The sequence below is a fragment of the Chiloscyllium punctatum genome, chromosome 11, assembly GCF_047496795.1.
Source record: "Chiloscyllium punctatum isolate Juve2018m chromosome 11, sChiPun1.3, whole genome shotgun sequence".
In the NCBI taxonomy this organism is placed as follows: Eukaryota; Metazoa; Chordata; class Chondrichthyes; order Orectolobiformes; family Hemiscylliidae; genus Chiloscyllium; species Chiloscyllium punctatum.
This window is the reverse complement of record NC_092749.1, coordinates 111,607,538-111,632,189: the sequence shown is the minus strand read 5'-3', so window position 1 is coordinate 111,632,189 and position 24,652 is coordinate 111,607,538. Positions and strand designations below refer to the sequence as shown.

General features: G+C 47.6%; 1 protein-coding gene across 2 annotated transcripts in view; it reads left to right on the top strand.

The window, feature by feature from the left end:
• Positions 1-24,652, top strand: part of LOC140483334 (uncharacterized) — a 134,440-nt gene that overhangs the window by 1,483 nt on the left and 108,305 nt on the right. For both annotated transcript variants that reach the window (XM_072581531.1, XM_072581530.1), the window contains exons 3-4: positions 2,573-2,674; positions 14,976-15,038. In XM_072581531.1, coding sequence (XP_072437632.1) covers positions 2,573-2,674; positions 14,976-15,038 — 165 coding nt within the window. The remainder of the gene's footprint in view (positions 1-2,572; positions 2,675-14,975; positions 15,039-24,652) is intronic.

Below are 24,652 nucleotides of genomic sequence, written 5' to 3'. Positions count from 1 at the left end.
TGGGGGAGGAGAGTGGTCACGGGGATGGTGGGGGGGTGGGGCAGGGGAATGGTCATAGGGACGGTGGGGTGGGGGAGGGGAGAGGTCACGGGGACGGGGGGGTGGGGGAAGGGAGTGGTCACGAGGGCGGTGGGGGTTGGGAAGGTGGGGGAGGGGATGGTCACGGGGACGACGGGGGTGGGGGAGGGGAGTGTTCACTAGGACGGTGGGGGGATGGAGGGGGGAGTGGTTATCGGGACGGTGGGGGGTGGGAGAGGGGAATCGTCATGAGGATGGTGGGGAGGATGGGGAAGGGAGTGGTCACGGGGACGGTTGGGGGGTGGGGGAGGGAAGAGGTCACAGGGACGGTGGTGGGGGTGGGGGAAGGGAGTGGTCACGGGGACGGTGGGGGGGTGGGGGGGAGTGGAGAGGTTGGCGAGGGTGGTGCTCGGGCATTAACATTCTGGGCAGGAATGGCTGGGTTTTTGGTTTCCTGGGAGAAGGATAGGAACGTGGAGAGAGGGGGTGGTTGGGAAGTCATCCACCTTCTTACCCCAATGGGACAGCAGGGACATGGGCTTGAATGGTCAACTGCAGCTCTGATTCCTGGCCATACCCTGGCTTTTTCACCTACCCCAGCCCCCTGAGACCCTAGGCCAGGCTGCTCCATCTACCCCAGCCCCCTGAGACCCCAGGCCTGGCTGCTCCATCTACCCCAGCCCCCTGAGACCCCAGGCCTGGCTGCTCCATCTACCCCAGCCCCCTGAGACCCCAGGCCTGGCTGCTCCATCTACCCCAGCCCCCTGAGACCCCAGGCCTGGCTGCTCCATCTACTCCAGCCCCCTGAGACCCCAGGCCTGGCTGCTCCATCTACCCCAGTATCCCGTGCCCAGTCCCACATTGACTCTCTGTCCAGTGAGAGTTTCCTGCCCTTCCGAGCTGCCCAGTGTGTCCAGCTCCTGGCTGTGCCAGTAAAGGGCATGTCTGTACCTGCCCACAAACACCACGTCTCACACGCTGAGCTTGAATCTCTTGCTAAGACACATTTTGCTTTGTGAAACAATGAGGACCTTCACTTTCTCCGACAGTGGCTCATCGCTCAGTGATGTTATTGCTGTACACTTCTCTTGATGTGAAGTGGGGCTGGGCTCACCTACTGTGAGACACACAGCCAACAGTGAATCTCCAAGCTCCAGGGGATCAGCCCCTGGTCAGCTCCCTGCTAGGCCTGAGGCCTGAGGCCTGCTGCAGCCTTTACGCCATCAGTGGGTTGTTGGAGCCAATCAGGTGCAGCCTGGGGTGAGGGGTGGCAGGTTATTTCATACAAAATGGGCAGTGCCTCAAAGAGGCTGGCACTGAAGTGGTAATGCCAACACAAAGACACACAATGCCATATATTAATCCTTTCCCCAATCAAAATTACCCCTCCCAGGCACCTCTCCAAAATGTTTTCACCTCTGCCTTTCTGGAGATGTCCTCCTCCTTTTCCCCACTAGGGGACACTTACCCTCTGTCTCTCTCTCTCTCTCTCTCTGTTGGCATCAATGATGGCAGCGTTTGTAATGAAGCTTCCAAACCTATGCCCTTCCCTATCCTCATTCCCTATCCTGTTCCCTATTCCCTTTCCTATTCCCATTCCCTATCACTTCCTTTTCCTATTCCTTATCCTCATGACCTACCCCCCTCCCTAACCCAAGTCACAATCCAGATTCCCTATCCCTGTTCTGTCTCCCATTCCCTATCCCCATTCCTTATCCCTTTCCCTATCCCCATTCCCTGTCTTCTTCCCAATCATATTTCCAATCCTATTCCCTGCCCCATTCCCGATCCCCCTTAATTATCCCATTCCCTATCCCATCCCCTATCCCCCTCCCTATCCCATTCCTTATCCAATTCCCTATTCCCATTCCTTATCCCATTCCCTTCCCCAATCCCTATTCCCATTCCTTTCCCCAATTTCTATTCCCATTCCTTATCCCAATCCCTACCCTCTTCCCTATCTTAATCTCCATCCCCATGCCTTCCCTATCTCATTCTCTATCCCCATTCTATGAACCCATTCCCAATCCCATTCCCTGCCCCATTCCCAATCCCCCTAAATTATCCCATTCCCTATCCCATCCCCTATCCCCCTCCCTATCCCATTCCTTATCCAATTCCCTATTCCCATTCCTTATCCCATTCCCTTCCCCAATCCCTATTCCCATTCCTTTCCCCAGTTTCTATTCCCATTCCCTACCCCCATCCCTACCCTCTTCCCTATCTTAATCTCCATCCCCATGCCTTCCCTATCTCATTCTCTATCCCCATTCCCTGAACCCATTCCCAATCCCATTCCCTGTCTCCATTCCATTTCCCATTCCCTATCCCCATACCGTATCCCCATTCCCTATCCCATTCCATCTCCCAATCCCTATGCTCATTTCCTGACCCCATTCTCTATCCCCATTCCCTATCCCATTCCTTGTTCTATTCCCTATCCTGAGGAACCCTTGAGGTTCTAACCCTCCTATCGTTGATTCAGAAAGCGTGAGTTCTGGGCGAGGGAAGAGACGGGGGGATGGATGTTGTTTCTGAGACCTTTGTCTTTCAGGCCGGTTCTCCCGCGAGCTTCAGTCACATCGCGGCAGTCCCGCCTCTTTTCCGCAGGCGATCCCTCTCTCGAGCGAAGACCTCAGTAGAACTTCGGCGTAACGTGAGTACAAAATTACCAGCCGGATTTGAACCATGGCGGGGCGCAGGGATGGGGTTGGTGCTGGGTGGAGCAGTCGGAAGTGAGGGACTTCCCAGGGAGCATCCAGCGTTGAATATCTCAGAGTCCGACCAGCAATGGGTGAGTTAGACACTGAACCATCCAGTGAATGAAGTGCTCATTCTATTAGCTCCTGCTGTAAATCCGCAAGGAATTTAAAAGTCAACAAGAAACTGCTTTTCAGTGTCCACTTGGGAACCAGTCAGCAGCCTCCTCTTACACAGTGTAAAGGTCAGCTTGCCTCTGGAGCTGGCACTCTTGCAAAGTGTCCTGAGGAGCGCAAACCAAAACAGCTCCAACCAAATGGGTCTTTTTTTCGGCAATACTCTGGTCATGCAGCACAGAAACAGGCCCTTCGGTCCAACCAGTCCATGCCGACCCGAATCCAAACATAACCTGTCCCTCCTGCCTGCTCCTGGCCCGAATCCCTCCAAAGATTTCATTTTCATGAATTTATTGTAAATGAGTTTTAAACATTGTAACTGTACAATCACTTCCTCTGGAAGTTCATTCCATATTGTCTGTGTAAAAACGTTGCCCCTCATGTGCTTTTTAAAACCTCACTCCTCCCACCTTAAAAATATACCCCCTCATCTTGAAATCGCCCCACACTCAGGAAAAGACAGCTAGTGTTCACTCTATCCGTGCCCCTTATGGTTTTATAAACCTCTGTAAGGTCACCCCCTCTATCTCTTACCTGCCAGTGAAAAAATCTCCCAGTCTCTCCTTATAACCCAAACCCTTCATTCCCAGCAACTTCCTGGTAAATTGAATCTGAACCCTCTCCTGTTTAATAATACCCTTCCTGTAACAGGGTGACCAGAACAGGACACAGTATTCCAGAAGAGGCCTCACCAATGTCCTGTACAACCTCAACATGGATTCCCAACTCCTGTTCAATAGGTCTGAGCATTGAAGCCAAGCTTGCTAAGTGCCTTCTTGACCACCCTGTCTATATGTGACGCAAACTCCAAAGTCTCCCATTTAGAGTGGTGCTGGAAAAGCACAGCAGTTCAGGCAGCATCCGAGGAGCAGGAAAATCGATGTTTCAGAAAAAAGCCCTTCATCAGGAATAGAGGCAGGAAGCCTGCAGAATGGAGAGATAAATGGGAGGGGGGTTGGGTGGGGAAAAAGTAGCATAGAGTACAATAGGTGAATGGGGGTGGGGATGAAGGTGATAGGTCAGAGAGGAGGGTGGAGTGGATAGATGGAAAAGAAGATAGGCAGGTAGGACAGGTCATGGGGATGCTGCTGAGCTGGAAGGGGAACTGGGGTAAGATGGGGGAAGGGGACATTTATTGTATCCGTTGCTCCCGATGCTCCCGATGGCATCAATGTGGACTTCAACAGCTTCCTCATTTCCCCTCCCCCCACTTTACCCCAGTTCTAACCTTCCAGCTCAGCACTGTCCTCATGACCTGTCCTACCTGCCAATCTTCCTTTCCATCTATCTCCCCCCACCCTCCTCTCTGACCTGTCACCTTTATCCCCACCCCCATCCACCTATTGTACTCTTTGCTACCTTCTCCCAGCCCCACCCCCCTCCCATTTATCTCTCCACCCTGGAGGCTCCCTGCCTTTATTCCTGATGAAGGGCTTTTGCCCAAAACATCGATTATCCTGCTCTTCAGATGCTGCCTGACCTGCTGTGCTCTTCCAGCGCCACTCTAATCTAGACTCTGATCTCCAGCATCTGCAGCACCCACTTTTCCCTAGGTTTCTCAGTCCTTTGACACTCCTGTTCTTTATGATCAATATCAAAATGTGAAATGGGTGAGATTAAACCCAGTCTTAATATCTTCTGTAGCCAATTGCAATGCTCTGGAGAGATCGTGTAAGAGGCTAACTTGTTCTCCCTACTGCCCCATGGTTCTGTAGTCACTTGCCATAATCTTATACATAAGCCCTTCATCAATTTCTTGGATCTGAAGGTCCTTTACTTTATATTCCCTGTGTCTGGTTGGGATTAAATTGAATTGAATTAGCTTTAATGTCACATGAACTCGATGGTTATAATGAAAAGCTGATAAGTCATCCCTGACTGCACCATCTTCGGTACCAGGTTACAATCCTGAGTTACAGAATCGAGAAACGAAGAAAAAGGATTACATTACAGCGATACACAGTGTAACCATAGGACAGAGAAACAAGAGGCAATGTTAAAGAGACAAACATCACAGCCTCTCTGCAAACACTCTCTGCATCAGCAGACCATCACAGAACACCTCTACCTGCTCTGACCACAGGCTGCCACCACACTCTGCACCCTGTCCCTGCTCCCACTCCGGCTGCAGGTCACTGCTGACTGTGTCCTCATTCCGGCCGCTGGTCACTGCTGACTGTGTCCCTGCTCCAACCACTGGTCACTGCTGACCCTGTCCCCACTCCGGCTGCTGGTCAATGATGTCCCTGTGCCCACTCCGGCCACTGGTCACTGGTGTCCCCACTCTGGCCGCTTCCTTCCATTCCAACCGCTGACCCTGTTCAGAGACAGGGGCTGGATGTCCGAGGCAGTGAAATGACCGAAACCCCTCGGAATACCCGGGGTCATCCTGAAAGGAGGTAACTGGAGTCTGTTTAGACCAGTCCCTCATTGTGTTTGGGGGTGGAGCCCCTGACCCCTGTGGGGCATCATCAAGATCAAGAGAGGGAGGGGGAGGCTACCCCCAGCTAAGACCATTAGACATTGGAGCAGGAGTAGGCCATTCAGCCCATCAAGTCTGTTCCCCCATTCAATGAGATCTTGGCTGATCTGATCACCCTCAACTCCACTTTCCTGCCTGGATCCCAAAAGCCTTGTTTCCCCTTACTGAATAGAAGTCTGTCTGTCTCTCTCTCTCTGTCTCCCTCTCAGTCTTGAATATTCCCAGCCCTGCAGTAAAGAATTCCAGTCTCACTCCCCTCTGAGAGAAGAAGTTCCTCCTCATTCCTGTCTTCGCTGGATGACTTCTTACTCTGAGATGATGCCCTGTGGTTTTGGACTCTCCCACCAGGGCAACCAACCTTTCTGTATCTACCCTGTCAACCTTCCTAAGACTATTGTATGTTTCAATAACGTCGCCTCTCATTGTTCTATATTCCCACTGGATGCGGGCCCAATCTCCTCATCAGATAGTCCCTCCATCCCCGGGATCAGCTGATTGAACCTTGTCCCGACTACCTCCAATGTCAGTCCATCTTTCCTCAGATAAAAGGCCCAAAAGTGTTCCCCCAGATCAAATCGGTGCCCACTCAGGGTGCCTCAGACAGCGGCCCCACCCTCCACTTCGTACATCGAGGATCCCAGGGTGAACCCCCCAGACGGGGACATGGAGTGGGGTGTGAGCGCGGAGGAGACACTTTGGGGCCACGTGGAGGGAGTGCTGCACTGTCAGCGCCGTCATTCCACCACTGCAGCCCTGCCTGCTCTCTCAGACGGACCCCAGCACGTTCCTGACGCATCGTTCAGCTGAGAGCATCAATTTGAAATGAGGTGGGGAAAAGGCACAACTGATGGACTGCCCGATGTGGTGGGGAATTACTGAGAGCAGCTCTGATAAATGCAGCAGTATCCTTATTCCTTATCCATGTTGAAGTCCTCAGGGTAATCCTGGCTGGATCCCACAATCCCCAGTGGATCCCAGCTCCATGGTAAAGCAATGTCCTGCTCAATGTCTCAGTCCAGCCAGGCTTTGCTGCTGTAACTGGTTTCAGCCACTGGGTGGAGCCTGCACCTACCTTGATCGATCAAAAGAACCGACAAACTACATCTAACTCATTCTTGGAAACACGCAATGCTCTTGCCTCAACAGCTCTCTGTGGCAGAGAATTCCACAGGCACCCCGCTCTCTGGGTGAAGACATTTCTCAGATTTCTCATCCCAGTCCAAAGTGGCCGACCCCAGAGTGGGACCCCGGGTTCTAGACTCCCCAGTCATTGGGAATGTCCTTCCTGTAAACAGTTGACAAAACGTTGTATTTCCATTACACTTCTTTACAATCTCAGGTTGTGTCTCACAAACAAACAAATGAAGTGTTCTTTCAAATGAACAAGTGAAGTCACGGCTGTGAGGCTGCTGATGCATTTGCACAGCAAGATCCCAAAGTCAGCAACCTGATAGTGACCCATAGAATCCCTACAGTGTGGAAACAGGCCATTTAGCCCAACAAGTCCACACCAACCCTCTGAAGATTAATCCACCCAGATCCATTCCCCCTATCTATGATTCTACATTTCCCCTGACTAATGCACCTAACCCACACACCCTTGAACACTACAGCCAATTCACCTGACCTGCACACCTTTGGACTGTGGGAGGAAACCAGAACACCCGGAGGAAACCCACGCAGACACGGGGAGAATGTGCAAACTCCACACAGACAGTCACCCAAGGCTGGAATCAAACCTGGGTTCCTGGGAGGCAGCAGTGCTAACCATTGAGCTCAATCAGCTTCATTCAAGCTTACAGCTAAGGAATCAAGATCAGTCAGGAGTCTGGCCAAATTCCCCTTGCACACAGAGGCCACCTCGGGATATTTCCCCCTGCCCCCTTAGTTAAACGTCCCCTTAACAGAAGAACAGTATTTCTGGCAGTGCAGCACTCTCTCGGTGTGGTGTTGGGGGTCTTGGGAGTGGGATTGGAACCCCCTGAGTTTCATGTAAAGAGTCTTAAATCGACAGGAAAGCAGGATCTTCGGGATGAAATATATCGCAGGTCAAAGGGTCAGGTTGACTGCCCCAGGACAACAGGGGTAACCCGCGGAGGGTAATATTTAGTCAGTGTGTTGTAACATCTTGCCTAAATGGGCAGGGGTGAGGGAGCAGAATGGACAGGAACCTTCAAAAGACAGTAACAGAAATACTCAAAGGGGAAGCATTATGGAAGGCGATGGTGACTGGGAAGGGGAATGGAACAAGGGGCCAGCCCAGATTTAATGGGCTGAATGACACTCTATCGTAGCATTAGCTGTACAGACAGTACGGAGAGGTTAGATTACTTGCACTGTGGAAACAGGCCCTTCGGCCCAACAAGTCCATACTGACCCACCAAAGCGCAACCCACCCAGACCCATTCCCCTACACCTAACACTACGGGCAATTTAGCATGGCTAATTCACCTAAACTGCACATCTTTGGACTATGGGAGGAAACCGGAGCACCCGGAGAAAACCCACGCAGACACAGGGAGAATGTGCAAACTCCACACAGACAGTCGCCTGAGGGGGGAATTGAACCCGGGTCGCTGGCGCTGTGAGGCAACAGTGCTAACCACTGTGCTGCCTGTTGTTTCTCTTTTGTCCAGGGGAGAGTCCAGGACCACAGGGCATCAACTCAGAATAAGGGGTCACCCATTGACGACAGAGATGAGGGAGAGTTTCTACTCTCAGAGGGGAGTGAATCTGTGTAATTCTCTACAACAGAAGGCTGATAAGAATGTATCATTAAGTACATTCAAGTCTGAGACTGATAGATTTTTAACCAGCAAGAGACTCAGGGTCATGGGGAAGAGGCACGAAAGTGGATTTGAGGATTATCAGACCAGCCAGGGTTCCATTGAATGGGCTGAATGTACAAGGCATGATTAGTAAGTTTACAGATGACACTAAAATAGGAGGTCTTTTAGGAAGGTTCTCAGAAATCACAGCAGGACCTTGATCAGCTGGGAAGTGAGCTGAGAAATGACAAATGGAGTTTGAAGTTAAAAATCACACAACACTGGGTTATAGTCCAACAGGTTTATTTGGAAGCACTAGCTTTTTGAGCGCTGCTTCTTTATCAGGTGGTTGTAGAGTATACGATCGTAGGACACAGAATTTATAGCAAAAGTTTATAGTGTGATATAACTGAAATGATATATTGAAAAAGACCTGGATTGTTTGTTAAGTCTCTCATCTTTTAGAATGACCATGTTGGTTTCAGTTTTTTTCACATGTAAATCCCAGAACTTTCTTCAAGTTACATTCGCAAGTGAACTTTAACATATGAAGGAGCAATACTCCGAAAGCTAGTGCTTCCAATTAAATCTGTTGGACTATAACCCAGTGTTGTGTGATTTTTAACTTTGCACACCCCAGTCATAACCTCCAAATCACAAATGGAGTTTAATATCAATAAGTGTAAGGTCTTGCATTTTGGAAAGTCAAATCAAGGCAGGAGTTTCATGGTGAATGGCAGGGCCTTAAGGAGTGTAGTGAACATTGGGACCTTGGAGTGGAGGTGCATGGTTTGTGATGATGCTGCTTCTTGAACAAGGTTACGGTGTCCTTGGTTTTAGTTTCAGAGAGGTTGTAAAAGACGTAGACTCTGAAAAGTCTAAGGTTTTAGGGCCAGTTTAATAATAGCTAACAGATACTGCCTCAGACTAAAGGCTTTCAAGTTAAAAAAAAACATTTGTACAATGAAGGAGGAGCGACTGGTTTTACCAGGTCAGCTTCTCTCTGGTTTAGTTTGGTATTAGCTCAGTAGTGTTGAAAAAGCTGCTGGACCCAAAGAAACAGGTCTAGGCTGGTCCTCTCTCTCTCTCCGGCTTCTCTCCTGTAAGACCCTGGGTTTCATTTTACCTTTCATACCAATGGGTGTTTATGACGATTATTGCAAGTATTTGGAACAGCATCATTAAGTTCGGATGATCTGCTGGGTTTTCAGAGAGGTTAGGTTATTCTGTATTCTGTTCTCTTCTGTTTTTGTTTAATTCGGTAACCTTGCAAATAAACTCTGGTTTATTTAAACCTTAGTAGTTTGACCAGCTGATTCTCTCCTGGAATATCCACTGTTCACCTGCTTAAAACAACAAGCAAAGTTAGGGCCGGGATTACCTTTTTGGAGTTTTGAGGGGTTCTGACCTGATCCATAACAGAGTGCATCGGATGAATGCACTCTGTCTTTTTCCCAGGATTGGGGAATCAAGGACTAGAGGGCATCAGTTTAAGGTTAGAGGGGAAAGAATAAAAGGGAACTAGAGGGGCAACTTTTTTACACAGAGGGTGGTACGCATATGGAACGAGCTGCCAATGGAAGTGGTTGAGGCGGGTACATTAATAACGTTTAAAAGGCATTTGGGCAAATACATGGATAGGTAGGAGTTAGTAGGATATGATCCAAGTGCAGGGAAATAGGTTTAGCATGGAGAAACATTTTGGTCAGTATGGACCAGTTTGGGTTGAAGGGCCTCTGTCTCTGTGCTGTTGGACTCTACTGCTCCACCATCTTGTGGTGGGTTGACTCAGTGTCCGGTGTTGGGGAAAGTCTGTTCCATAATTGACAAGTTCCATGGTCATTTCACTGTGCATTCTGAGTTTTACCCCATTGGCTGTTCAGTTTAGGGTTGTGGATGTGATGAGCTGCCGAAGAATGGCCGAGACTCGATTTATAAAAATACTAGATAGGTTCTCCCAGTTTAGAAAGATTCCTGATGCTCTGAAGGCTGACCCACGTTAAACCCTTACGCTCTGGGGTCTCCCATCAATTCTCTGCATTCCAAACCTTGCTTGATGTCTCTGAATCATGGAAGTCAGTGGGATATTACTGCAAATCTCAAGGGGAGGTCAGTTGACATGAAACATTGGATTTTTTTTCCGGGTCAATTTCTCTTACCTGTGACTCTCAGTTTCTGCTGATTTCATGTTTCCACTCTGCCATGTGACTGTTGTAGTTGCAACTGATCCTATCAGCAACAACACACTGCATTTGCATATCACCTCAAGCGTGATAAAAACAGAGCTTCCTGAGAATCAAAGACAATTTCACCCTGAGCCACATGTGGAGCTAACAGGGCAGGTGACAATCGCCTGGATCTAAGAGGTCAGTTTTAAAGAGCGTCTTTGAGGAGGACAGAGAGGCCGAGAGAGATAGGGAACGAACTCAGTGTTCCCTGTGATGTTGTCTCTGCTTATCTACTTTTCAAAACACTTCAATCTGTTAAATCACCCTTTGGTCTCATTTTACTTTAAGGAGAACTCTGGCTTCTCCAATTTCTTCATGTAACCAAATTCCCTGAACTCTGGTACTGATCTGGTAAATCTCTGTACCCTCCAAACCCTTGACATTCTTTCTGAAGTATCAGGACAACGCTTTAGCTGAGACCAAAACTCTCTAATTTATACAGGATTGGCATAACTTGCTTGTTTTTGTGCTGTTCACCTCTGGTACTAGATTATACGGGATCCTTCCAATTTATCAGTAGCTCTGTTGACTTGTGCCACTTTTGTTTATGTGAACCTCCAGGTGTCTCAACTGAAGACACCAGTTGTTGCATTAGCCAATCATGACTAGGGCAGAATTTGGGGACATTATGTTTGAATGTATTGCCTTATTAGGCAGTTTGAATATGCTCTAGTTCACCTTCCAGTAACCATGTATGAAATATGCAGTATACATTATTTTGACTAATATGAAATTATTCCCTTTAATTAATATGAGAGATTCAGACCTAATCCATAAACAAGCATAAGTCATTACTGTCAGAAAAGCAGGAACGAATAAGGTCAAACGTTTAGTGGAAAAGTATTTTTAAAATTTTAAATACATGATGGATGACTTAAGAAGATCAGTTCATTTGTAGCGATTGACAGACCTGTTAGTTTTGACTAAGAAATATTTCTCAACATAATTTACTAAAATACAGCTGTTAGCTTTTTATAAGAGTGTTGCAGATCTTAGCATGCCTGGGAGGTTCATGGTGGCTCAGTGGTTAGCACTGCTGCCTCACAGCGCTAGGGACATGGGTTCAATTCTAGCTTTGGGTGACTGGCTGTGTGGAGTTTGCACATTCTCCCTGTGTATGTGTGGGTTTCCTCCCACAGTCACAAAGATGTGCAGGTTAGCTGAATTGGCCATGCTAAATTGCCCATAGTGTTAGGTGCATTAGTCATAGGGAAATGGGTCTGGGTGGGTTACTCTTCAGAGGGTCGGTGTGGACTTGTTGGGCCGAAAGGCCAGTTTCCACACTTTCTAATCTAATCTATCTTTGTATCATCTGCAAACTTAGCCAGAATGCCCTCAGTTCCTTCATCTAGATCGTTAACATATAAAGTGAAAAGTTGTGATCCCAACACTGAGCCTTATGGAACACGACTTGTCACCGGCTGCTATTCTGAGAAGGACCCTTTCATCCCCACTCTCTGCTTTCCACCAAGCAGCCAAGCTCCTATCCATGCTAGCATATTACCTCTAACACCATGGGCCCTTATCTTACTCAGTACCCTCCTGTGCGGCACCTGGTCAAAGGCCTTCTTGAAGTCCAGGTAGATAACACCCATTGGCTCTCCTTGATTTAACCAGCTTGTTACTTCCTCAAAGGTTTGTCAGGCATGACCTCCCCTTGATGAAACCTTGCTGACTCTGCCCTATTTTATCATACACTTCCAAGTATTCAGAAATCTCATCCTTCACCATGGATTCCAGGATCTTACCCATGACCAAGTGTCAGCAAATCAGTCTGTAATTTTCTATCTTTCACCTTAATCCCTTTTTAAACAGATGTGTCACATTAGTGATTTTCCAGTCCTCTGGGACCCTCCCTGATCTTAGGGATCCTGAAAGATCACCACTAACACCTCCACTATCTCTTCAGTTATCTCCGTTTGAACTCTGGGGTGTAGTCCATCTGGTCCCAGTGATTTATCCACCTTCAGGCCATGCAGTTTTTCTAACACCTTCTCCTTGGTGATGGTCGCCATACTCAGCTCTATCCCTCCACTCTCTTGAATGTTTGGGATGTTACTCGTGTCTCCCACCATGAACACTGATGCAACGTAATTATTCAGTTCCTCAGCCATTTCCTAGTTCCCCACTACTACCTCTCTCATGTCATTTTCCACTGGCCCAATGTCCACTTTTGCTTCACTTTTGCTGTCTATATATCGAAAGAAACTCTTACAGCCTTCCTTTATATTACTGGTTAGCTCACCCTCATATTTAATCTTCTCCCTCCTTATTTCTATTTTTATTGCCCACTGTTGGTCTTTGTCGCTTCCCAATTGTCTAGTTTCCCACTGCCCTTAGCCACATTATGTGCTTTCTCTTTTGCTTTTATGTTGTCCCTGACTTCCCTCATTAGCCACGGTTGCCTCATCCTCCCTGTACCATGCTTCTTTTCCCTCGGGATGAATCCTTGCTATATCTCCTCAATTACTCCCAGAAACTCCTGCCATTGCTGTTCCACTGCTGAGCTCCTCTCCCATTCAATTCTACCCAGCTCCTCCCTCATGCCTCTGTAGTTGCCTTTAATAGGCTGTAATATCGTTATCTCTGATTCTATCTTCTCCCTCTCAACCTGCAGAGTAAATTCAATCATATTATGATCATTGCTTCACCTTAAACTCCCTTATCAAGTCTGCCTCATTGCACAACACTAAATCCAGTATTGCCTGTTCCCTTCTGGGCTCCTCCACAACCTGCTCCAAAAAGCCACCTCATAGACATTCCACAAGTTCCTTTTCTTGCAATCCTGTAACAACCTGATTTTCCCAGTCCGTCTGCATGTTGAAATCCCCCATGATCACTGCAACTTTGCCTTTCCTGCGCATCTTTTCTATCTCCTGGTGTATCTTGCGCCCCAGCTCCTGACTAATGTTTGGAGACCTGTACATGACTCCAACAATTTTTTTTCACCTTTATGGTTCCTCAATTCTACCCACACCATCTGACCCTACTTTGTTTCTTATTTAATTTTATTTCTTACTAATAAGACAACCCCACCCCTCAGCCCACCTGCCTATCTTCTCAATAAGATGTACATCATTGAATATTCCAGTCCCAATCCTGATCCCTGCAGCCACATCTCACTGATGCCCACCACCTCATACCCAACAATTTCAATCTACACCACAAGCTCATTTACCTTATTTCTTATATTTTGGGAGCAGGGTCATGAACAAATGCGAAGTTATACACATTTTGGTTGGAGGAATAGGAAAGGAACTTACTTTCTAAATGGAGAGAAACTTCAGAGTGCTTCGGTGCAGAGGGATCTGGGTGTCCTTGTGAATGAATCTCAGAAAACAGTTAGTAGGTACAGCAGGTAATAAGGAAAGCAAATGGATTTTTGACATTTATTGCTAAAAGAATTGAGTATAAAAGTAGGAAATGTACAAGGCATCAGTGAGACCGCATGTGGAGTATTGTGTACAGTTTATGGTCCTTTCGCATGAGGATGGATGTAATTGTATTGGAAGAAGATCAGAAAATATTCACTAAATTGATTCCAGAAGTGAAGGGGTTTTCTTATGAAGAGAAATTGACGAGTTTAGGATGATACTATTTGGAGTTTAAAAGAATGAGAGGAAATCCAATTGAGGGATGGAAAACAGGATTGACAAAATAAAGAGAATGTTTCCTCATTTGGGACAATCTAGAATGAGAGGTTATGGTTTGAGCATAAGGGACTGCTGTACAGGACCTTGGTTAGACCACTGTTGGAATATTGTGTGCCGTTCTGGTCTTCTTCCTATTGGAAGGTTGTTGTAAAACTTGAAAGGGTTCAGAAAAGATTTACAAGGATGTTGCCAGGGTTGGAGGGTTTGAGCTACAGGGAGAGGCTGGATAGGTTGGGGCTGCTTTCCCTACAGTGTCGGAGGCTGAGGGGTGACTTTATAGAGGTTTATACAATCATGAGGGGCATGGATAGGGTAAATAGACAAGGTTTTTTTTCCCCAGGGTAGGGGAGTCCAGAGCTAGAGGGCATAGGTTTAGGGTGAGAGGGGAAAGATATAAAAGGGACCTAAGGGGCAACTTTTTCATGCAGAGGATGGTGCGTGTATAGAATTAGCTGCCAGAGGAAGTGGTGGAAGCTGGTATAATTATGACATTTAAAAAGCATCTGGATAGGTGTTTGTATAGGAAGGGTTTACAGGGATATGGGCCAAATGCTGGCAGATGGGACTAGATGAGGTTAGGATATCTGGTCAGCGTGGACGAGTTGGAATGAAGTGTCTCTTTCCGTGTTGTACATCTCTCTGACTCAGAGAGGAGGAGGAATTATTTCTCTCATAGGGTTGTGAATCTGTGGAATTCACTTCCCCAGAGTACGATGGAAACTGGTGACATTGAGTAAGTTTAAGGAGAGCATAGACAGATCTTTAATTGTAACGGGTGGAGAGCGGGCAGGAAAGTGGAGTTGTGGCCGAGATGAGATCAGCCACGATAGTATGGAATGGCAGAGCATGCTGAAGGGGCTGAATGGCCTCCTCCTGCTCCTAAGTCTTATTTTCTAAATCACCTCATTATTTCTGCATTTTGTTACAAAATTCTGTCCATTTTCTCCTAGAAAAGAATTGAGATGCTGCGAATTATGGACTGTCAGCCGGGCTTCAAGGGTGCACTGGTCAAGGTGAGCTTTCTGGTTATTGAGCGTGCTTGTAAAACACCTCTCCGGGGCAATGGGTAACGACAGAACTCAGGCCAGTTTGAATTTCCAGATTCGTCCTTGCAATGGGCACTGCCAAATGCACGATAACATTTTGATTAAAAACAAACCTAGCTCCAATGTTCAGGGTAATTATCAACAAATAAATGATTATTGCTGCTGGGTGATTGTGGAAACGACACCTGAGGGGACTCGTTGTTGAGCGTATCTGAGCATCGAGATATCGCTGACTGTTCACAAGTTATAAACTCAGAAGCTGTCAGTGATTTGATCCCTTGAGTGTTTGTCTTGTTGCTGCGTTGTTTTGTGACTGCACTCTGCAAACATCCCTCTTCACTGCATCAACAACGTGACTGATGTTTGTAAGATACACTCAGGTACAGAAAATTCACCCAACCAAACAGGTCACGTTAATTGCTCTTGTCAGGCCATCTCTGTAATTAGGCCACTTCTGTACTTTGGCTAATATTCACCTCACGTGTTGGAGGGGATCAATGTGACTTGAAGTGTTTAGCTGTGCTCAAACATGCTGAAAGTGCCAAATGTTTGCTGTCTATGTTATCACTTCTCGGAGTGAGCCATCCAGAGTCGAGCGAAAACAGGAACTGCTGGAAAAGTTCAGCAGGTCCAGGTTCAGCAGCATCCATGGAGAGAAATCAGAGTTAACGTTTTGAGTCCAGTGACCCTTCCTCAGAATCTAGCTTTACCCACCTTCTTCGCCTCGCTGGGATTCCTGCTTGGTCACCACATGGATTAAAGATCTACAGAGACATGGAGAAAGCAATCCATGTTTGAATAAAGTGTAAAGATGTAAAGCCACTCTCTCTACCACGACCACTTCCATCTAGAATGACAAGGGCAGCAGATACATGGGAACACCACCCCCTGCAACTTCCCCTCCGAGCCACTCACCATCCTGACTTTGAAATATATCGCCATTTCTTCAGTGTCGCTGGGTCAGAATTCTGGAACTCCCTCCCTAAGGGACATTGTGGGTCAACCCACAATACATGGACTGCAGCGGTTCAAGAAGGCAGCTCACTCCCACCTTCTCAAGGAGCAACTAGGGACGGGCAATAAATGCTGGACCCAGTCAGCAACGCCCACAAAATGAATAAATGTTTGAGAGAGAGGACTGATGGTGAGTTTAACCAGAGGGTCACTATGTCTCAGGAGATGGGGTGAGATTGAGAAGGAGAGCCCTTCACGGTCACCTCAGCCAGTGTAGGAATGGAACCCAGGCTGTTGGTATCACTCTGCATTATAAACCAGCCATCCAGCCAACTGTGTGTGCGTTAGCAGTCCGAGACTGATACAGCACAGAGGGATCCAAAACAGAGAATGCAAGGGAGCCTCAGCAGCTGTAGCAGCATCTGCAGAGAAAACGAGAGATAGAATCCCAGAATTGTTGCCGCATGAGAGGCCATTTGGTCCATCTTGTGCACCCGGTTTGTTTGATATCTCACCTCTGCCGATTGGTTCTGTACTCTATCGCCAACGCACCAACAAATCACACCGGTGCGAAGCTTGAATTTGACTAAGTGACAGGAGGGCCCATATAAAACCACCCCTCAAACACTAACAAGCACTGAAAAAGACCCTCTGAAAAATGACAGATCATTTCCTCTGCATCTGTCTCCACAACACTGCTGAGTTTTGCCAACATTTTCTGTTTGAATTTTGGATTTCCAGCATCTGCAGTATTTCACTATTATTACTGCACGGGACGCCATTCTGTCCATTAGTCCTGTGACAGCTCATTGAAAGAGCTCCTCACATCTCTGTACATTCCTACCGTGCCTTATCTTACCAGGTGAGATTCTCTAGCAAGGGGCTGCTCCAAACGTGATGTTCTCATTGACATTGACTGCACTAGTTGCTGACTCCCATTACACCAAAGCTTACAGCAAAGAGTCAACTGTGTGTCCTCTACTCACCTGCACACCAAAGAGCTTCAGCTGCTGTCTCTGAGAATATTAGGGGCCTGGCTGTGTTTTTCTGCAGACGTCATTGACATTGCTCAGAAAGCCGAGGATATGTATGCCTCCCCTTTTATCTGTCGCTAGTCTTTGCAGCTTGCAAAAGGACGCTGCGGGGGTTCCAATGACAGTGTGGGGACGCTAGTGTTGGTTTGGAAATGGCTTTATTGGAGTCTCTTTCAAAATTACTCAAGGGAAACCGACTGAAGGGAACCATGCATGTATCTATTGATTTTTTTTTGTTAAATGCAAGAAATGGAAACAAAGTTATGCTCACCCAATCAATAGCGGCATCTTCACATCGATTGATGGGCCCACAAATGGAACTTGAAAACATGGAAATAACAACAGCACTTCCACCTGCTTCATCAGTTCCCCGATTGGTTAAATGGAAAGCAGCGTTAAAAGCCTTTCCCTTCTGATTCACATCCAGACTCTCCCCTGGTTTTTAGCAGAGAGCTCAGTCTCTAGGGAGTCTCTGGGTGTGACCTCAGGAATGCAATGTTGCCCTCTTAGGGGGCGCTAGGTATCTTGCAGAATGTAACTTGGTCTGAAAAGGCTAAATTAGGGGGATAGAATAATAGTATTTTAAAAAATAATTCACTTATTGGATGTGGGTGCCACTGGCTGGGCCCAGCATTTATTGCCCTGTCCCTAGTTGTCCTTTAAGAAGGTGGGGGTGAGCTGCCATCTTGAACCATGTGCGGTTGGTAGACCCACAATGCCCTCAGGGACAGAATTCCAGGATTTTGACCCAGCAACACTGAAGGAGTGGCGATATATTTCCAAGTTAGGATGGTGAGTGGCTTGGAGGAGAACTTGCAGGGGATGGTGTTCCCTTGGATCTGCTGCCCTTGTCCTTTCAGGTGGAAGTGATTTGGATTTTGGAAGGTGCCATCTGAGAATCTTTGGTGCATTACTGCAGTGCATTCTGTAGCCGGTGCATAATGGAATAGAATTATTGATACACTGTGGCACAGAAAGAGGCCATTCCATGCATTATGTTAGTGCTGGTCCTCCTGAAGAGCAATCCAAGGTACGCCCCTTTCCTACTGTCTCCCCACATCCTTGCACTTGCCCTTTTCAGAGGTTTAGGAAAATGTAGGAAAACCTACAGCCACAGAAGGAGGCCACTCTGCCCATCATATCCATTGGAAACAAACCACCCACCAGCACAATCTCATTCTTGAGCCTTCCCCACTGGATTTCAGATGGATATCCTGACACCTTTGTAAATGAGGTAAAAACAATGACTGCAGATGCTGAAAACCAAATACTGGATTAGTGGTGCTGGAAGAGCACAGCAGTTCAGGCAGCATCCAACGAGCAGCGAAATCGACATTTCGGGCAAAAGCCCTTCATCAGCAATAAAGGCAGTGAGCCTGAAGCGTGGAGAGATAAGCTAGCCTTTGTAAATGAGTTGAGGGTTTGTGTGGAGTTTGCACATTCTCCCCCTGTTTGTGTGAGTTTCCTCTGGGTGCTCCGGTTTCCTCCCACCGTCCAAAGATGTGCAGGTTAGGTGGATTGGCCAGGCTAAATTGACTACAGTGTGCAGACTAGGTGGGTTAACCATGGGAAATGTGAGGTTATGGGATAGGGTGGAATGCTCTTCGGAGGGTCGGTGTGGACTCAATGGGCCGAATGGCCTGCTTCCACCTGTATTCTTTAAAAAAACACTATCATCATTGGGGTTTGACTAAATGCCAAAACTGAGCTGGTGTTTGTTTGGCCAGGATGAACAAACTGAAGCTGAGGCATGGATCAGCTACAAGATAATGGGATAGTAGAATGGGTGGGGCTGAATGGATGTCCCAGCTCTGTAGCATGGAGAGTTTGAGAGTTCCATTCTCATTGGTGAGAAGTCCTGCTCCATGAAAAGGTTCTGGATTCTAGATCACCCCACCACAAGAAATAATTTCTCTCGATTATCCCATCCCATTCTGATGATCCTAAACCCGTCAGTTTCATGTTTCATCAGTCATGGGTTTTCAAGAGGTTTTCTCCTTGGTAGGGTCTGAAGCTATTGTTACAATCTAAGCTGTCGCTAGGATTAACTTTTCATTTAAAGTTCTGAGTGAGAGCTCACAGCCGGAGCACTCTTTACAATCTTAGTCTCCTCAGTTGAAAGAGGATGGAATCGCTTCAGAAGCAGTTTGACAGAAGCTTCCTTCAATCAATTCCCATGATGAACCCTTTACCTCAAGAGGAAAGACTGGACAAACTGGGGATGTAGCCTCTGGAGTTGAGAAGAGCAAGAGATCTCCTTATTGATGCGTATAAAGTCCCGAGGAGTCTCGATAGGGTGGAAGCTGGGAGGATATTTCCCCTGAGGGAACACGGTTCATAAGTAAGAAGTCCTCTTCATGACAGAGATGACGATAATGTTTTTCTCCGAGAAGGCCATGAGTGTAGTGTATTTTTTTTCTCAGGAGACAGTGGAAGCTGGGTCATTGAATTTGTTTAAGGCTGAGCTTGGTACAGTTTTTGATCAACTGGAGAGACAAGGATTATGGGAGCATAGCAATAAAAGTGGGATTGTGCTGACAACCAGATCAATCAGAAGATGACAGCCTGAAAGGGCTGAATGGCTTCCTCCTGTTCCTAAACCCAGTGTAATTATATTCACTGTTAATCATAGGACAAGGCTGTTCATCAAATCAACTCTCCCTGGAGTCTACTGTCATGTGATCTCTGTTATCATTACTGATGTATTTACATATTAGAAAATTGACACTTAACTCTTTATCACTGGGCCAATCTTTAATCTTCTATATTGAAGGCGATTGTAACATGAGCGATGTAAATTTGTTTTCCTGATCACATAGCCTGACGATGCGCATCCTTGATTATTTTTAAAAAAATAGAGTTTAAAGAATTTCCACAGTGTGGAAACAAGGTCATTTGGCCCATCAAATCCACACCAACTCTCTGAACAGCATCCCACCCAGACCATCCCCCAAGACTAAAACACTCAACCTACACATCCCTAAACACTACCAATCCACCCTAACCTGCACATCCTTGAACTCTGAGAGGAAACCAGAGCACCCGGAGGAAACCCACACAGACACAGGGAGAATGTACAAACTCCACACAGACAGTTGCCCGAGGTCGGAATCAAACCCAGGTCCCTGGTGCTGTGAAGCAACAGTGCTAACCACTGTGCCAGCCACATACCAAGTTGGTTCTTGGAAAACAAAGTGGGTTCTCTGATCCTGCTGTCAATATCGGAAACCTGAAGAATTTTTTTCCCTTTATTGTTTATGTGACTTGTTGCCCATCCCCAGTTGCCTCTGTGTGTCATAGGGGCCATTTCAGGGGCATTTAAGAGCAAACCCCATTGCTGTGGATCTAGAGTCCCATGTAGGTAAGATCAGGTAAGGAAGGCAGATTTCCTTCCCGAAAGGACATGGGTGAAGCAAATGATCTATTTTAAAGATTTGACACAGGTTTAATGGCTGCCGCCAGACTTTTAATTCCAGATTTATTCATTGAATTCAAATTGTATCGTGTGCCAAGATGGCATACAAACCTGTGCCCCCAGTGCATTAGCTATATTCAGCTGTATCATCACTGGATTGCTAGTGCCAGTGCTGTCACCTCCTGCTAAATTTAGCCTTAACCCTAATGTTCCTGTCTTCTTATTTACCATTCAGGAAACTAGAGCACAGAGTGATTGTAGTCTTCTTGGCTGGGTCTGTGTTCAAGGAAACTAGTAACCAATTTTGCGGTGAATATCCTTTTCTGGGACTCTTCCTGGTGAATATTAATTTAAAATAATTATATATCGTTTACCTCTCTTCCTACAATCATAGAATAATCAATTGCAAAAGATCAATAAGTGCCCTTTCACCCATCCTGTCTCTTTGTTAAATTTGTTGAATATTCCACACACCCCCACCCTTCCCCCACACTCCAGCCTGTGTTCCCGCTGCAAGTGTTTGTCCCTTTTGAAAGTTACTCTTGATTCTGCTTCAGTGTCCCAACTCGCTGTACTAGATAAAACAAAATTATCCTCCCCTCCTCTCTGGTTATGATTTGGAGATGCCGGTGTTGGGCTGGGGTGTACAAAGTTAAAAATCGTAAAACACCAGGTTATAGTCCAACAGGTTTAATTGGAAGCACTAGCTTTCGGAGTGCTGCTTCTTTATGAGTTGGTTGTCACAATTAAACCTGTTGGACTATAACCTGGTATTGTATGATTTTTAACTTTGTCCTCTCTGGTTAATTGCCAATTACTGTGAAAGTTTAGCCAGGGGATCAGTAATGTATAAAATGATCTTATTCTAATACCTGAGATCTTACAGCTGCCATGGGTTTATCAGGGAAGGAAAGTGGACAGAAAATGGCTGCAGCAATCAGCCAGCAATTGTCCTTGGCAGAGGCCTCACCTTCATCCCCCTACGCTCTCGGATTAACGAGTTCAACATGCGGCGAGACATCGAACAATTCTTCTGCCGCCTTCGCCTCCGCGCCTACATCTTCAACCAGGATTCTCACCCGCCCTCTGATGACCCCTTCTCCCGCCTCCAACACACCCCATCCACCTGGACACCCCGTGCTGGCCTCTTACCTGCCCTCGATCTCTTCATAGCCAACTGCCGCCGCAACATTAACCGCCTCAACTTCTCCACCCCTCCCACCCACTCCAACCTCTCACCCTCGGAACGTGCAGCCCTCCACTTCCTCTGCTCCAACCCCAACCTCACTATCAAACCGGCAGACAAGGGAGGCGCGGTGGTAGTTTGGCGCACCGACCATGACACCGCTGAGGCTAAACGCCAGCTCGCGGACACCTCCTCCTACTGCCCCCTTGACCATGACCCCACCTCCCACCACCAAACCATCATCTCCCAAACCATCCATAACCTCATCATCTCAGGGGATCTCCCATCCACCGCCTCCAACCTCATAGTCCCACAACCCCGCACCGCCCGTTTCTATCTCCTGCCCAAAATCCACAAACCTGACTGCCCCGGCCAACCCATTGTCTCAGCCTGCTCCTGCCCCACCAAACTCATCTCTGCATACCTCGACACGGTCCTGTCCCCATTAGTCCAAGAACTCCCCATCTATGTTCGGGACACCACCCACGCCCTCCACCTCCTCCATGATTTTCGCTTCCCCGGTCCCCAACGCCTTATCTTCACCATGGACATCCAGTCCCTGTACACCTCCATCCCCCATCACGAAGGCCTCAAAGCCCTCCGCTTCTTCCTTTCCCACCGTACCAACCAGTACCCTTCCACTGACACCCTCCTTCGACTGACTGAACTGGTCCTCACCCTGAACAACTTCTCTTTCCAATCTTCCCACTTCCTCCAAACCAAAGGAGTAGCCATGGGCACCCGCAAGGGCCCCAGCTATGCCTGCCTCTTCGTAGGATATGTGGAACAGTCCATCTTCCGCAGCTACACTGGCACCACCCCCCACCTTTTCCTCCGCTACATCAATGACTGTATCGGCGCTGCCTCGTGCTCCCACGAGGAGGTTGAACAGTTCATCCACTTTACTAACACCTTCCACCCCGACCCCAAATTTACCTGGACCGTCTCAGACTCCTCCCTCCCCTTCCTAGAACTCTCTATTTCTATCACGAGCGACCGAATCAACACGGACATTTACTATAAACCAACTGACTCCCACAGCTAACTAGACTACACCTCCTCCCACCCTGTCCCCTGTAAAAACACCATCCCATATTCCCAATTCCTTTGTCTCCGCTGCATCTGCTCCCAGGAGGACCAGTTCCAATACCGTACAACCCAGATGGCCTCTTTCTTCAAAGACCGCAACTTCTCCCCAGACGTGGTCGACGATGCTCTCCACCGCATCTACTCCACTTCCTGTTCCTCCAACCGTTAGCCCCGCCCCTCCAATCACCACCAGGACAGAACCCCACTGGTCCTCACCTACCACCCCACCAACCTCCATATACATCGTATCATCCGTCACCATTTCCACCACCTCCAAACGGACCCCACCACCAGGTATATATTTCCCTCCCCTCCCCTATCAGCGTTCCGAAAAGACCACTCTCTCCATGATTCCCTTGTCAGGTCCACACCCCTCACCTACCCAACCTCCACTCCCGGCACCTTCCCCTGCAACCGCAAGAAATGCAAAACTTGCGCCCACACCTCCCCCCTTACTTCCCTCCAAGGCCCCAAGGTATCCTTCCATATCCGCCACAATTTCACCTGCACCTCCACACACATCATTTATTGCATCCGCTGCACCCGATGTGGCCTCCTCTATATTGGGGAGACAGGCCGCCTACTTGCGGAACGTTTCAGAGAACACCTCTGGGACACCTGGACCAACCAACCCAACCATCCCGTGGCTCAACACTTCAACTCCCCCTCCCATTCCCACTCCACCAAGGACATGCAGGTCCTTGGACTCCTCCATTGCCAGACAATAGCAACACGATGGCTGGAGGAAGAACGCCTCATCTTCCGCCTAGGAACCCTCCAACCACAAGGGATGAACTCAGATTTCTCCAGTTTCCTCATTTCCCCTCCCCCCACCTTGTCTCAGTCCCAACCCTCGAACTCAGCACCACCTTCCTAACCTGCAATCTTCTTCCTGACCTCTCCGCCCCCCACCCCCACTCCAGCCTATCACCCTCACCTTATCATCCTCACCTTAACCTCCTTCCACCTATCACATATCCAACGCCCCTTCCCCAAGTCCCTCCTCCCAACCTTTTATCTTAGCCTGCTTGGCACACCTTCCTCATTCCTGAAGAAGGGCTCATGCCCGAAACATCAATTCTCCTGCTCCTTGGATGCTGCCTGACCTGCTGCGCTTTTCCAGCAACACATTTTCAGCAATAGATTGAGGCACGTTTAGGAAACATATGTGAAATTGTTTTTCCTCAGAGTGAGTAGGTAATAAAATTCCTCTTTCTTACACTCAAGAAAACCTTGCAATTGGCTTCTTAATTTTGATCGAGTGACTGTTTTAACTGAAGTGCAATAGAATTATGTGTTGCAAAGAATTAATGATTTTTGTAGTGACTGACTGAGGGGATTTTAAAAGAGGGGAGTGGATACATCAGCTTGTGTCAGGACTCAGCTAACTCTTATGCAAGTGTTGTTCATATGATTTATTGCTTAACTCCCTGCTAATCTGCATGGACGTGTGCAGCCTAATGTGTCACTTCCACGACCAGGCAGGATCCAAAAGGCCATAAGAAATAGGAACTGGAGTAGGCCATTCGGCCCCTTGAGCCTGATTCTCCATTCAGGACATTCCTCAGAACCTCCCAACAGCAGAATTCTGGCTGTAAGCCCAGCTTCCTCAATGCAGTCGAGTCCTGCTGGTTATTTATAGACTCGTTGGAAGAAAAATCAATGGCTCAGTGGTCATAACAGCTGTCGTGCACTACAAGCAGAGAATTATGAGTTACGCATCTAAATTAAAAAGTAATTTCAGCACCTGAGCAAAGGGCAGATTTATATGTCAGATTTTTGTTGCATGCAAATTATTTCTGTATCTGTTAGAAACTGGCTCAGCTTTTGTCAGTCTTCTTGGTGCACACTGCACTGCAGACACCTGTGAAAAGGTGTGTCTATTTGGGTTGTCTAATATCAG